The following is a 14,612-nucleotide window of genomic DNA, read 5'->3' as shown; positions in this document are numbered from 1 at the left end:
AACACCACCCGCACACGTTGTCCAACAACGCCAGTGGCTTCAGGACTGGGAAGCAGTCGGAGATGATCACAGAAAGACATTTCTGGACAAGTACTCAGCTGTCGGTAAGTTACGACGAGAAATCCTTTCTGTTTCGCCGTGCGCTCCGCTCAATTGAACATTGGGATTTGTGAACCCTGCGCAGGACGTGAATACCGGTTCCGTGTGCTCAGTACATGGGACGCGCCCATAAAGGTGTCTTTGGGTATATGCATTTCCGTAAACTTTTCTATTATACATATTTTAGCGTGTATTTATCTGCACGGTGGATCCTCGCCGGGACGGGGTTCATACCGAAACAGAGAACAAGTCTCTGGTGGGGACTGAACGCGCACATTATACAAGGCACATCTGCTTCCCGTGGGGAATGACGCGGCATAATTCCCACAGTCGAGTATGATTTCGACGGAGAAGTGTAGAGACTGCATCGAGGGAAACGCCTGCTTTGAGTTGGGTCAGGACCGCGAAATGACCTCTGGCGCGTGAACAAGGACTGGTTTGGCAAAAAAGCTGCAGACTTTTAGATCCGGACAGAAAAGGTGGTATTCCACAAGCGACTTACATCTTATATGGTAGACTAGCTACCTATCTTATAGCTTACTACCGGATTGGTGCTCCCACGAAGCACTACTGCAGTTTCAACAAAATGGAGATCACAGCCTCTCTACCCTTTTCTCCATAGTGTGTGAATTTCCCGCGTTTCGGCCGCGCTGCTCCGGCACCTTGTTCGACGAGGGGTAGGACCGATTCCTTTTCCGTCTCTCCCGGACTACGAGGGGTCCACTAGGCGTCATCGAATCGCCTTGTCATCCGATGTCTTGACCCCGTAGATGCGTGATCCCTTGTGCTCTTCTAGCGTTTGTCTGTGTTTATGAACACAGGAAGGAGGATGGACATGTTGCAGTTCGGCACATTTGTCGTGGAAGATCCGTTCCGCGAATTGGAGGTTCTACAGCCAAAGTTCGAGAAGCAGGATCGTCTGTGCTATGAACTAAAGAGGGCTACCCATCTTCTGGCTTTTGCTAGCGAGGACGATCGCGAAAGAGGAAGAGCTGAAGGGATACAAGTAAGCGACGGGCGGGAAGCGCTGGAGGCACTGTTCCGACCTTTTGACCCTGTGCTAGAGAGAGACATGCTCCGTTTCACAGCGGACGCAGCCCGGTTCATGCGGGAAGAACTGGCTGAACCGAGTACAGAGAAGGAAGAAGCCTTTGTACACGCCACCTCACTTTCTGAAAGATAGATGCAACAGACGAGGAGCTCTTTTCTCCCTCCTGTTTCCCTCGAATGCTCTTCTTTCTTTCAAACTCTCTACTTCTGGGGCGGACGCGGATCTCTTTTCTCCCTCCTGTTTCCCTCGAATGCTCTTCTTTCTTTCAAACTCTCTACTTCTGGGGCGGACGCGGATCTCTTTTCTCCCTCCTTTTTCCCTCGAATGCTCTTCTTTCTTTCAAACTCTCTACTTCTGGGGCGGACGCGGATCTCTTTTCTCCCTCCTTTTTCCCTCGAATGCTCTTCTTTCTTTCAAACTCTCTACTTCTGGGGTGGACGCGGACCTCTTTTCTCCCTCCTGTTTCCCTCGAATGCTCTTCTTTCTTTCAAACTCTCTACTTCTGGGATGGACGCGGACCTCTTTTCTCCCTCCTGTTTCCCTCGAGTGCTCTTCTTTCTTTCAAACTCTCTACTTCTGGGGCGGACGCGGACCTCTTTTCTCCCTCCTGTCTCCCTCGAATGCTCTTCTTTCTTTCAAACTCTCTACTTCTGGGGTGGACGCGGATCTCTTTTCTCCCTCCTGTCTCCCTCGAATGCTCTTCTTTCTTTCAAACTCTCTGCTTTTGTCTCTTGTTTCCTTTGGCACCTCTTTTCTGTCCTGGAGGCGACGCGGCCAGAATCTCAGAGGCGTCACCTTCTCCGTAGAGAGGACCACGACTTTCTGCCTGTCCATATCCGCCTCACGGCATTAGTTTGCGCGACCGAGCTTCTGATTCCGATTCTGTTCGATCGAAATAACACCGCCGAACTCGATTGGCAAAGATACTCTTTTGACACAGCTTAAAAGGGCGAATCGGTGTCGCTCTTAGTCATCGCCTTTTTTTCGGCACCGACTGAGTTTCTGCACGGCACTACCAACACAACTGTTGCACGGGTGACTTCCTACGGGACTGAGATCTCTGAAGAGGAACGGGAAAAGCTGATCTAAAGTTGTTCCAAGTATTTGCTTTGTGACCAGCGGCGTGTTCTAGACTAGATCAGTTGCGCAAGCAACTCTACTCCTCTCTACGCCCGTTAAAAGTTGGACTTTTCATGCTTGGCAATTTCGGACCCACTGGAATATACATATATACACATTTATACGCACACAGACGTACCAGCTTGTCTCGATATTGGCAGAGACATCCCAGCCCGTCCGGTGCGTTCTAACAGTTCCCGCACCAGGCCGTCAACGATGCACTTACGGGGTAATAGACTATTTGTGGCAGTGTGCAGCTTGTTGAACGGTCCGTCGGCCCTGTGACTATGCGAGAACAACACCGCGTCTTCATTCATCGACCCGACTTTGCTCGCGCAAACACGCGCTCGCTCTTTTTTGTCACGGGAGGCGCCTTGCTTGTCTTCGTGTGAAAATGTGCGGACTAACGGAGACGTCCGAGGGTGAATCCGTCTCTTGCTCCGGAGAAAACTGGGCAGTACCGGAGGACGCGGTGTTTCCATCTTTGCTGCTCTAAGGAGCGGGTGGGTTCTGATGCACGACCGTGGGATGTTCTTCCTTCGGAGCAAATCTTTCCTTGCATCCGTCCACACACGCGACTGTTCTTTCCGCTCGGCGCGCTGTCGAGGAGCGCCGAACCGGCGACCCGGACTCCCATTCAGTCCTCCAAACACGGGAATGTGCAATCTCGTGGTGAAAGAGAGCAATCTTTCGCTCGTCTCCCTTTCTCTCCCAGCCTCTTTTGTTGCAGCTACGTTGAATGCCTGCCGGTGGATGGAGGCTCTGTTTAACAGCTACTTGGCCGCCCAGTGACCTCCCCCGACACTCCGTGCCCGCCTCCATGGGTGTCGAGGAAAAACGCCTGCGCTGTTCCGTTTTCTCGTTCGTGTTTTCGAATTTTTCGTCGCCACCGATACCCACGACGAGGCGCGTTGGCGACATGCCGCGCTGACTCGCGCCCTTTTCTCCTCTTTTCCTTCCGGCACGGCCGCGAACACGTTTCATCGATGTCTTCTTCCGGATCGAGCCGCCGAGCCGCCGAGCCGCCGAGCTGCCGAGCCGCCGAGCCGCCGAGCCGCCGAGCGCCGCGAGGACGAGCCCAATCGCCAGCTCCTCGTTCCGTGTCTTTCAACCGAACGGGCTCTCTTTGAACTTTTTGTTTGCGAGACGAAAAGGGGAACCTCTTCTCAACGAGAAACCAGCGCCGTCGCGCGCGACTCGCCGCTTTTTCGCGCGGGTTCCTGGACAGACACAGGCAACTCGACCTGGACTCTTCTCGTAATCTCGGCCCCCGTCTTGTTTTGCTTCGTTTTTTACACATTCGCCGTGAACAAGTCGAGGAGCCTGACCACCGGCGATTTTCTGTCCCATATATCTCGAGCCGTCCGTGCCCGAACTCTCTGCACGAGCGTCGTGGCCGCGCCGGAAGGCTCTCCCTCCCAGAAGAAGCCCACCCGCTGTCTTCCTGCGACCGCCTGAATCCACATACCCTTTCTGTCTCTCGCTCTCAAGCTTTCAGCCTGCACACCTTCCTGGCCGCTTTGCTTCTGACCTACCGCTGGTCTTTGTCTCTCGCGTCCTGCCCTACGCTTTTCCTCGCTCCGCATATCTCCCGAGAGCTGTCTCCGTCGCCGGGGTTCGGACCCCTGCCTTCTGCTCCTTTGAACGCTTGAAAAAAGATGAATTCTCACTCTGGCAGTCCAGAAGCGCAAGGCTCTCTTCCTGCTGTCTACCAAGCCGTCGACGGGACTCAAACAGACGCCCCGGGCGCACCCCCTCCCGCAGATGGGCCAGCACGCGCAAGTCGAGTCGCACCTGGCGCTGCAGCGACGCTCGGCTCTCAGGTGAAGAAGGCGTCGAATCCGTCCGTGGACGACCCCGGAGAGCAGGCCCGCCTCCTCGAAGAAGGAGTGTCTCGACAGCCTGACGATGGAGTTCCCCGGGAAACTGCAGAAAGTGGACTCGGAAGCCCCGTCCGTGTCAGTGCGGACGACGGAACTTCTCACCACTACGACGGGCTCCCGCTCGTCACGCTCAGCTTCGAAGACCTCACAAGTACGCCTCACTCCACGCGCATGTTTGTACGCGTGCAAAGGAAACGAACGGTACCCACCACGTTCTGCTCCTTGCTCCGGGCGTAGGTCCAAATATGCCTCCTTTCACGCGAACCCTCTCCCTCGCCCGGCTTGATGCTCAGGCACCCCACGTAGACACCTGCGACTGCACAGGGACACTTTTTCGCCTGCTCTCACATGTATTTTATATATCCGCATATGCATATGTATATATATATATATGTGGAGATACCCACATCTGCCTGTGTCTCGGAGGTCTTTGGTGTCCCGTTTTGAGCGGAAAAGACTTCTGAGGAGAGCAGACCTTGGGTTTTCGACAGAAAGTCCACTTCTCGCGTTCTGCGCCTTTCTCGTCAACTGGAGAGGATCGTGAGCGTGTCCTGTGCCTCTTTGCCTTCTGCTCGTTGCAGTGGACGTTGTCACTCCGGGCGATGGCTTCGTCAGGAGGACGTTGAAAAATCTTGTGAATCGGCCGGTCGCTCAGCCAACCAGGAAGCGAATTCTTTCCCTGGAAGGCGTGCAAGCTTCCTTCAGTCCTGGAGACTGCGGTGAGCCGCTGAGGACGAAACACGGTTTTCTACATCTGCGATTTCCCACCACAGTTCCGCATATGCAGAGATGCTCAAAATGTGCAGAAATAAACCTTGTTTTTTTGCGTGAATCAACCGCTGTACAGTGAGCGAAAAAGACGGTCAGGAATACGAAGGGGTATGCTTTAATTTAGGCACGCATCGGAGCACGCACAAAACTGGCATACGCGTGCTTCGGCCTCCGCGGGGTCACGCTGTTCTTGGGAAACGTCATCTCACGCAACGAAGCACATGCAGCATTTCCTGATGTTTCCGCTATTCCGTGTCGCGAGAGACAAACAGAAGCTTCTTGAGCCCGTGGACACTGCACATAGAGCAAAAACAACTGAGGTTCTCGCCACTCTTCCATGTCTCGCGTCAACCGAGATCTTCACCGTGGGGGGGTTTCTCTCCATAGAGCTGGTGCGTGTGTGAACCGTTTTGCGGTATTGAGCTTAACGCGCTACCCGACTTTATATATATATATATATATACATTTGCTGATTCTCTGTTGGATGCTTGTGCTGTCCATACTTTTTGTTTGCTTTTTGTTGACCGCCTCTCGCTGTTGTCTCCGTTTCTTTTCTGCGCTCTTGCAGTCGCCCTAATGGGCAGTAGTGGAGCCGGCAAGACGACTCTCTTGAATGTTCTCTCGGGGCGGCTGGCGAAGAATGTCGGTGGACGCGTCCAGTTCAATGGCATGGAGCTGCCTCCTGAGGTGTCGAAGGCGATTTCCTGCTTCGTGCAACAAGAAGTGATGTTTTTCGGAGCCTTGACGGTTCAGGAGCATCTCGAGTACCAGGTCCGAGCCCACCCACAGAGCACGGCCTTTGACGGTGCTCTGCACGTTACGGATCCAGAAATCTCTTTCGTTCACCGCATGAAATATGCCTACGAATCTACGTGTCTTCATATATATATATATATATATATACATGTGTATATATATGCGTACATATGTATGTATATATGTATACATATGTATGCATATATGTATACATATGTATGTATATATGTATACATATGTATATATAGGTATACAACTGTAGGCACGGGTGCATCGAGAGCCTATGCATGTCCGTGTCGGTTATAACTCAGTGCCTCTTTGTATACAACTGTGCATGTGTACATATAAATGTCCTGTTGAAATACAGATCCAGATGTAGGGACACATACTGACATGCCTATGTGGAGGGAGTAAATCGGTGCCTTTCGGCAGTCCGTAACTGCCTCCTCGTTGACGAGTGTAAGCTCGAGAAGCCGGAGGCTGCGAGTCGCGGGCTGTGTCTTAACTGTCATTCCTGAACCCGTAGTGTTCTTTCATTCGAGAGCAAGGCGGCACGGAACCCCGTCAACTCCTCGCACCAAAACGCGCCTCCACAGTCCCTCTTATTTCTTTCCCGTTTCCTGGGCTATCTTGTGAGAGCGAAACGTCTCCATGTAGCTGCGGAGGAAGCGTCGGGATTTGCAATTCTCTCGCCACGCTTACCAACTTTTGTGTCTCTCTTTGTGTCTACACATACGCGTGTGAACCTATGCATCTATACTTCTACAGACAATGATTTGAATACACGTAAATGCTTACAGGAGCGAAACGTTCCGTGTGGGTTCCGGAAATCTGGTTCTCAGGCCGCCCTGCGGTTGCCGCCGTCGATCTCCTCACACGAACGAGCAGCGACTGTGAAGACCATGATTGAAAAGGTTGGCCTGTCAAAAGTCGCGAATTCCCTGATTGGCAATGTCTCTCAGCATCAACTCGTGTAAGTTCGCCTTCCACAGCTCTCTGGGGTGTATGTACACTGGAGTTCCTGGTCCACGCTTTCTCCTTTTTGATCGTCAACGCACACGTTTCATCTTTATGGTCAAGACCGGCACCGTAGTTCGGTGTATTGTGTCCAAGCGTTCCACTTCACTTTTCTAAAAATCGACGCATGTGGGTCTGCCGTCTTCCTCAAGATATCTATCCACGAAAGGAAACGGGCTGGAACTTTAGGGAAGCATTGCACGCACGCAGAACTCTCTAGGCCGTTGCCTGCCTCTGCCTCTTCACCCCTCTTCCGCGTTGATGTTCTTTCCGAGATGCGCCTCGAATCTCTGGTTTCGTCCTCCCGAGGCCTGCCTGGCGTTCCGCCGACCGCGCGTCGTATTTTTCCCCCACTTGTGCATGCAGCGGAATCTCCGGAGGCGAGCAGCGGCGCCTGTCTGTGGCGACAGAGCTGCTGACTGAGCCGTGCGTGGTCTTCGCGGATGAACCCACGAGCGGCCTCGACTCGTACATGGCGATGCAGGTGGTGAAGCTGTTGAAGGATCTCGCTTTGGGAGGCCGAACCGTCGTTTGCACTATCCACCAACCGAGCTCCAGTGTCTTTGCGGAATTTAACAAGGTGAGGAAAAGCTGTCGAGGCAGAGAAGAGAGAAAGCTATGGGATCGGAAAGCGCCTTGAGAGAGGCCGTCAGTGGTCCCACATCCCAGGGAGACTCCCCGTGAGACCTGAACAGGCCTGGGCGTCTCCTCTTACTCAGAACAAGTGTTTCTAGTACACTGCATGCGCTTTCGCCGTACATTGCATCGACCTACGCACGGGTCTCTCGATACCCCCATCTTTGCAGAGACACCCTTCTCGCCAAAACACGCACATCCGTCACGCACCCAACACTTTTCTCCTCCTACGCGGAGCCACGCACACCTATGCATATATCTTTATATATATATGCACACACACATATATCTGTATATCTACCTGTGTATGTCTGTGAAAAGTTTCGTATATCTGCTTGCAAACAGGGCTGAAGTGTGTCCCTCTCGCGCGTGCGCGTGACGCGGGTTCCCTTTGCCCTTCGCCGGACTGCACAATTGCCGCAGGCTCCATTCTTTTTCGATCGTTTTCCGGCTTCCGCACGGTCTGCATGACTCCCCGTGTCTTTCGCGTGCCGGCGGCTTTCCACACGCGAGACGCGATCGCTCTCTTTCGCTTCGTGTGTGCGCCTGTGGCGTTGCATCCTCCGCCCGGCTGCGTTTACTTTTTTTATCGGCTTTTTCGGCGCAATCTTGTCGTAGGTCTTGCTGATGTCGGAGGGACACATTCTCTACTGCGGGCCGCGGGAGGCGTCCATTGCCTGGTTTGCCCGCCTCGGCCAAGCCTGCGAAGCGGATATGAACCCCGCGGAGTTCCTCATAAAGACAACTGCAGTGACAGACGAGAACCGAGAGGAAGCGCTCCAGCGAACATTCGAATGGGCCGATCGCTGGCGGCGCGAAGGCCCCGCCTTCCTCGAGCAGTGGGTGAGCGAAGAAGCGGACGCAGACGTGCACGCAGTGCCCATCGGCCTAGAACCTGACCGCGACTTTCCGGGACGTCTCCAATCCAATTATTTGAAGCAGCAACATGCACTCGCACCCGGGGTCGCGTCTGCGGAGTTCTACACTCCCACAATGCACTGCATGCATACGTACACTCATCCGCATCTAGTTCCATATATATATATATATATCTGCATGTGCGGATATACATGTAGAGATGTGTATATTTCTGGAGGTCGGCAGAGGTCCGTTCTCGTCTATACACATTTGAGTGGATGAACGGAGGTAAGGGCGCATCTGTGGAATCGCGCCTTGCTGAGAAGAAAGACACGGGGATGAGAAGCACTCTGTAGAGCACAAGCAGCACTCAGCACGAGACAAAACTTAAGTGGGTTCCGAGCATCCATAGCTTCGAAGAAAAACCGCGAGAGACGAACGACCCAAATCGTGGCCGCAAACCGACGCGAGCTCGTATTGTTTTCTCTCCAGGAGGCTCTCGGCGGACGCATTGCCGCTTCTTCCGACCAGATGCGGATTCAGCGTCTCATTTCGTCACTCGACACACCACCAGTAAGTTCTCTCTGTCTCTCTAAGTCTGTCCCTCACCCTTGTTCTCTGTGTCTCTCTCAGTCTTTCCCTCACCCTTGTTGTCTCTGTCTCAGTCTGTTGAATCGCGGGAAGGAGCGGGGCGGAAGTGCTGCGTTGAATTCCTTTGCAACAGTGTGCCTGTGTTCTCGTCGTTCCGTTGCCCGCCTGTGCATGGCGCACGTCTGTTGCTGTCTCCAGGCGCTTCCTTTCCCTTTCCTGCTTCCACCTTGCTGCAAAACTGTCTCTTCCGTCCAGTGCAGGCCGGCGCCCATTCGCGTCTGCCCTGCGTAGATACTACCACATGCATCTGAGAGTATGTGGATGTTATTCTCTCTGCGTTGCTCTCCAGAGCTCCACTCCCCCGCACGGACGGGACGACCTTCGCGTGGAGAAAAGAGATACGGGGTTGAGATCGCGATCAATGTCGCACCAGTCTGACGACTCTGCCTTGTAAGTGGCCGCATGAAAGGGGGAAAAAACAGGCGAAAGAGGTGAAAGCCGCCGCACCTCGCGTTCCTGTCTGTGCGCCGTTCTTCGCTGTATCCGTCCCTCTCTCCTCGCAGAACGTTCTGTCACCCGTGGGCTGCCGGCATTCGCCTGCTCTCGCCTCCTCTCACCGCGTCTGTTTTTCAGAATTGTCTGTCCTTTCCAGAGACCAGAACCTCAGTGCCCGAAACAGCCTGGGACCGGCGGGCCCTATGGACGTCCCGAAGCGCGACAGCCTGCACGACGATCGGACGCACGTGAGTCGGAAACTTAGCTCCCGTGCCCAGTACATGCTGCAGGGAGGCGCCATGTCGAAAGCTGTCCTGGAGGAAATGAAGAGGGACAAAATCAGCGTCTTCAACGAAAGCTGGCTCCAAATCCACCGCAGTGCTCTGCTCAGAAGTCGCGATTCGTTCTCGACATACGTCAAACTCATCACCACCCTCATCAGCGCCCTCATCCCCGCATTCATGTACTACCGGTAAGAGATGCTCGAGGAAAGACGTGCAAATGCGCTTCAAAGCGATTAAAAAAACACCGGACTCCATCGATACGCAGAGAAAAACACATGCATGTGCGTGTACATGCGCATCTATCTATATATAGCATATATCGCATGCATTTAAACGTGCACAGACGTCCAGAGACGCGCGCATCTGGGTTTTAGACGAGTGACCTGCAAACTGCGTGAAGAGGCGGGGTTCTGCGTTCGGGAGCGCCCCGTGGAAGTGCACGAAAAGAGCAGACGCTTTCCCTGGCTCTCCTCATTTTCTCGTATGGCTTCTCCCTGGACACGTGACGTCGAAGGCAAAAGACAATGCTTTCCGAAACGCACGGAGTTGCTTTCTTTTCGCTTGTCTCACGGTCCCTCATGCCGCGCTCCGGCGGGTGTCTCTACAGCTTGACGTGGCAAAGCTCCGACGCGTGGAATAAAGTATCGTCCTCCTTTTACATCATCCTCAGCGAGGTAAGAGGCTCTTGTTCACCGGATGGCCTGCTCCCGTTTCCCTCTCAACCGCCACTTTCTGCAGAGACGCATGTCACGAACTCGTTCCCGACGCCGGCGCTCCAGCCTCAATGGAAGCAAAACATTATCTCGTGTGACCCTCCGTGTATCCATATATGCATACACACATATACACACATATACACACACATATATATATATATATATATATGGAATTCCGTGTACATGCGTATATATGGATATGTGTAGATATATCCTTGTACATGTGCTTGCAACATATATAAATATATAATATATATATATATATGTATTTGTAAAACGAAGTGTTCAGTATCTGTTTTACCTCGAGTGTTTCTTTGCGTTTCACGAGAACCGTTTGCACGCCATTCAGCGAGCGCACTTTTCGAGTTGCCAGGTGTTCGGAGAAGATGCATCAATCGGTGTGTGGGCTGTGTGAAAGTTTTCTGGTTTTGCCTCCCTGCTTCGCTGTCTCTCAGTCGATGGCGTGTCTCTTTGGCGCCTCCATGGCGTTTAACAAGGAGCGTCCAATCATTCAGCGCGAGTATGAATCCGGTAAGGACCCGAGATCGCGTCACACGGCGCCGGAATCCCAAAGACGCAACCGGAGTCAGTGTGCGCACCTGCCTCCTGCGCCATAGTGCAGCGACAACCCTCGCTCTGCACGAAAACGTGGCTGAGACTCGCGCGTTTTGACCTTCAAAACGCACTCGTGCGCCGCACGCTTCGATGCTGTTTCTCTCCGTCCTCCCAGCCGCTTTCTCTGCCTCACGCCTGATTGGAGCCGCGAGAAGACCAGTCGTTCCTCACGCGACGCACAGCTCTCTGGAGAAATCGCGTAGTTGCGTGGCCAGTGGTTCCCCCTGAGAAGCGCGGCTTCTTGAGGGATGGGCGTGAACGGTTCACCGGCCGGACTGTTGAATCTAAGCGCGGTAGATCCACGGAACACCTTTCTTCTGCGTGTGAAACTTCTGTCTCTCGTCGTGGCCACGGTCCCGTTTTGAAGCAGACGTGGACGGGACTCGAGTTGCAGATCCCAGTTCTTTTCTGGCGTTTGAGCACAGTTGGAAACCTCTCGACACCGAGCCAACAACCGGAAGCGAAAAAACGTTGTCTTTTCTGTGCCCGCAGGCGCCACGCGCATGCCTCTCTACTTCATTGGGCGCATTACTGCGGACTCTGTGCTCTGGCTGATCTTTCCCTTCATCTACCACGTGTAGGCTCACACATGCGCACACAGAGAGCTCTGGCCAGCACACGGTTCGGGGAGTCTCGGGTGGTTCCCCGCTTTTTTTTCTTCGTTGCTCTCTCCTCTTGAGGGATCGGAGACTGAAAACGAGGGTTTCGGCGGTGTGCATGCACTTCCACGCCTCTGTGGAATTCGCGTCTTTTCCGCAGCCCAGGCCACGGGCCTCCGCGCAGATCATTCCCCCCCCCTTGTCTCTTCTTCCCTGGGAGGTCGGCCAGCGCGTTTCGTGCGTGCTTTTCCCTGTCTCTCGCTTCGCAGAATTGTCTACTGGATAGCTGGTTTAGGCGGCGACTCTGTGAGCAAGTACTTTGCTTCCTTGGCCATCACGCTGCTGACGATCCAAGTCATGTTGTCCTACACTTACGTCGTCGTCTCCCTCATCACAAATGTAAGCAAAGGGATGACGGTGCGCCTCTTTCTCGTTTCTCCAATCGCGCAAAAAAAACAAACGACTTCGAGTCAGGAGGGACAACATCATGCATACATGCACGCACAGCTTCTCTGTCTTGGACGCAGCCTTTTGCACACCGGTAGATGTACCAATATACATATATATATATATATATGTATCCATGTGTATCTCTGTATACATATACATGTATATATGTATGTATATATGTATATACATATGTGTGAGTACGCGCATGGTTTTGGCACATCTCTTTCTCTCTGTGCATCTCGTTAGGTATCTCTCTGCCTGTGTCTCTCAATCTCTCTGTCTCCCAGTAGATCAATATTTTGTTCTACATCTGTATCTAAAGTGCATCTCTTCTCCTCCTACAAATACGTATATTGACTGAGGCATTTTCTTTCTTTTCACAGTTCTCTCGTTTTTCACACATGCGTCTCCGCTGTCGTTCGCAGCCAGTGGTGTCGACCGTCGTGCTGCAGATCATGCAGATGGTGCTCACGCTCTTCTCAGGGTTCATGGTTAAGCTGGATGAATTGGGAAAGTTCTGGATTTGGATCGTGGTGAGTCTGCTGTGGGAAGTCGCGCGAATGGGCTGTCTGCCGCGTCTTCTCGTCTCTAAAAGTTTTCGTGGAGGCGCGGCTGCAACGCGTGAATCCTCGATGTCTTCTCTGATGTTTTTACGTGTCAAGGCGTCACTTCTGTGTGAAAACGTGTGACACCATGGCTCTAGATCGTTCTTAGGATTTTCACTGCTGGTCCGCGAGAGATCTCCGCGACAGGCAGCTCTGGAAAAGCCTTTCTTTCTTGTGTCCATGGAAATCAAAGGTTTTCCCCGATGTCGCTCCTGCCTGGGGCTGGGACAGGAGACTGCTCGTCTCCATGTAGTTGTCTCTGAGACGCAGAGACGACCTCGGGTTCTCGATCTCTCTCGGCAAAGCCGCTCGCCGTTTCGTGCTCGGCGCTGGGAAACGCATGTCTCCTGAAAAAGTTGAGACGCTCCGCGCGCCAGAGATCGCGACGTGTTTCGACTCTCCGACCGGCAGGAGTCGGAGCCTGCGTTGTCCCTTGTCCGCGCCGTAAAGTGGGGGGTTCCTCTGAACAGTCGCTTCGCATGTCCACGAAACTCGTTTCCGCCGCGTGCGCATGCAGACACCGCCGCTCTCACCGTCTCTCTTTTGTTTTTTGACAGTACCTGTCTCCGTTCAAATACGCGCTCCCGTGCTTCACCGTGACCATCTTCACGGACGCAGAGATCACCTCGCCAGCGCGGCCTCCCCTCTCCGGCCTCGAGGTAAGCGTCGCTGTCTTCGCTCTGGAATCCACTGTCTTCACTCGGAGAGCACAAAGACTGGTGAGCTCCCCAATCGCTTTCGAATGCAGTGACATCTGCGCTGGGCTATTAGCTTCGAGCGATGCACCACACATGCTCTCCTGGTTCCGCGACGTAGCGTAATCCGTTCCAGAACCTAGAGGTTTTTTACGTTCCGTACAGTTGTAGGTAAACGGTATGTTGAAAGTCTTTGGACTAGCGTTGGAGCTCTTGCGCGCAGAGACAGCAGTCTCGCCAGCAAGCTCGGCGGGAGGCGCGAGCGGCCTGTGCCCGCTTCACGTGTGTTTGAGGCGGGAGTGTGCATGCAATCCTGCGATTTAGTTTAGGACGGAAAGTGGGAAGGTTTTGCGAACTCGAAAAAGACACTTTCGCTGCGTCAAGGCGCTCCTGGGAAGGTCTCTCTGGAGGCTGGAGAAAACTGGGAACCTCGACTGCATCTCCGTGCGTACCGGCCGTGTGTGGCTCCGTCGTTGCAGTTCCTAGACAACACCTTCGGATTCAAACGGGACACGTTCTGGCTCTACATAGGCATGATGTTCGTCCTCGGAATCTGGTAAGGCCCCTCGGCGCAGAGAGACTAAAGATCTTCCCGCGAATGAGCAACGCAACTCGACCTGCCGCGCTGCCGCACCTCCACCCCACGCCACGGATCAATGCCCGACCTGCCAGTATCGCTACATACGTATATTCATATATGGATCTTGCGTACATATATTTATATATATATATAGAGAGAGAGAGATTGATACACTAGCCTGTTTAAATATAATGGTGCTTTGGATTCGGTCGACATGCGTGAAAATACGAGGCGCTTATCGGTCTGTGTACACAGCTGAGAACAGAGTCGGGAAAGTCGTGCTTGCCTGGTCGCGTGGACCCCGGCGGAGCTGGAGGCAGTCCCAGGGCGTGTACCGGAGTTTCCTTTCGCGTCTGCAGCCACTTTATAAATATATTTGTATATATATCGATTTGTCGAGATATCTGGGGGGTTACAGAAGACGGCCGAAGGCATCAGGGGTTTTGTCGCTCTTTGCGTGTGCTGTTTGCGTGGCGTGCAGTACACGGCTGATAGGCATGGTTGCGCTCACCTGGCGCACGCGTCGAATAAAAGAAAACCAATGAGAAGCACCCATGTTCCGTTTCCAGGGGCGTGAGGTTTTCCTCTCGAATGCTCAGTGCATTCTTGAGGGCGATTAAGCTCTGAAGGTAATGGAGATCGGGCACGAGGCGAGTCTCGCGTTTTTGTCTCTCTGCGTAAGTCTCCTGGATACTCGACAGGGGGCCATCGGGAAAAAAGAGTCGAAGGACAACAGAGCTGTCAAGGAGCGCGCCGAATGCGTTTCTTTTCGCCATTCAATAAATCCTTTTT

General features: G+C 53.3%; 1 protein-coding gene across 1 annotated transcript; it reads left to right on the top strand.

Moving 5' to 3' along the window:
• Positions 1-3,927: 3,927 nt before the first annotated feature.
• NCLIV_042570 (putative ABC transporter) lies at positions 3,928-14,365 on the top strand (the record flags this gene model as incomplete). The annotated part of the gene is made up of 17 exons (XM_003881174.1): positions 3,928-4,303; positions 4,734-4,871; positions 5,492-5,694; positions 6,522-6,652; positions 7,063-7,276; positions 7,951-8,175; positions 8,683-8,763; positions 9,131-9,231; positions 9,434-9,748; positions 10,168-10,234; positions 10,732-10,807; positions 11,384-11,468; positions 11,760-11,889; positions 12,366-12,473; positions 13,103-13,204; positions 13,720-13,796; positions 14,302-14,365. The coding sequence occupies 17 exons, from the start codon at positions 3,928-3,930 to the stop codon at positions 14,363-14,365; spliced, it is 2,493 nt and encodes an 830-aa protein (XP_003881223.1).
• Positions 14,366-14,612: the final 247 nt, after the last annotated feature.

Source organism: Neospora caninum, chromosome IX (assembly GCF_000208865.1).
Source record: "Neospora caninum Liverpool complete genome, chromosome IX".
Lineage (NCBI taxonomy): Eukaryota > Apicomplexa > Conoidasida > Eucoccidiorida > Sarcocystidae > Neospora > Neospora caninum.
Note: the sequence above shows the minus strand (reverse complement) of the source record. Positions and strands in the feature narration are given on the sequence as shown.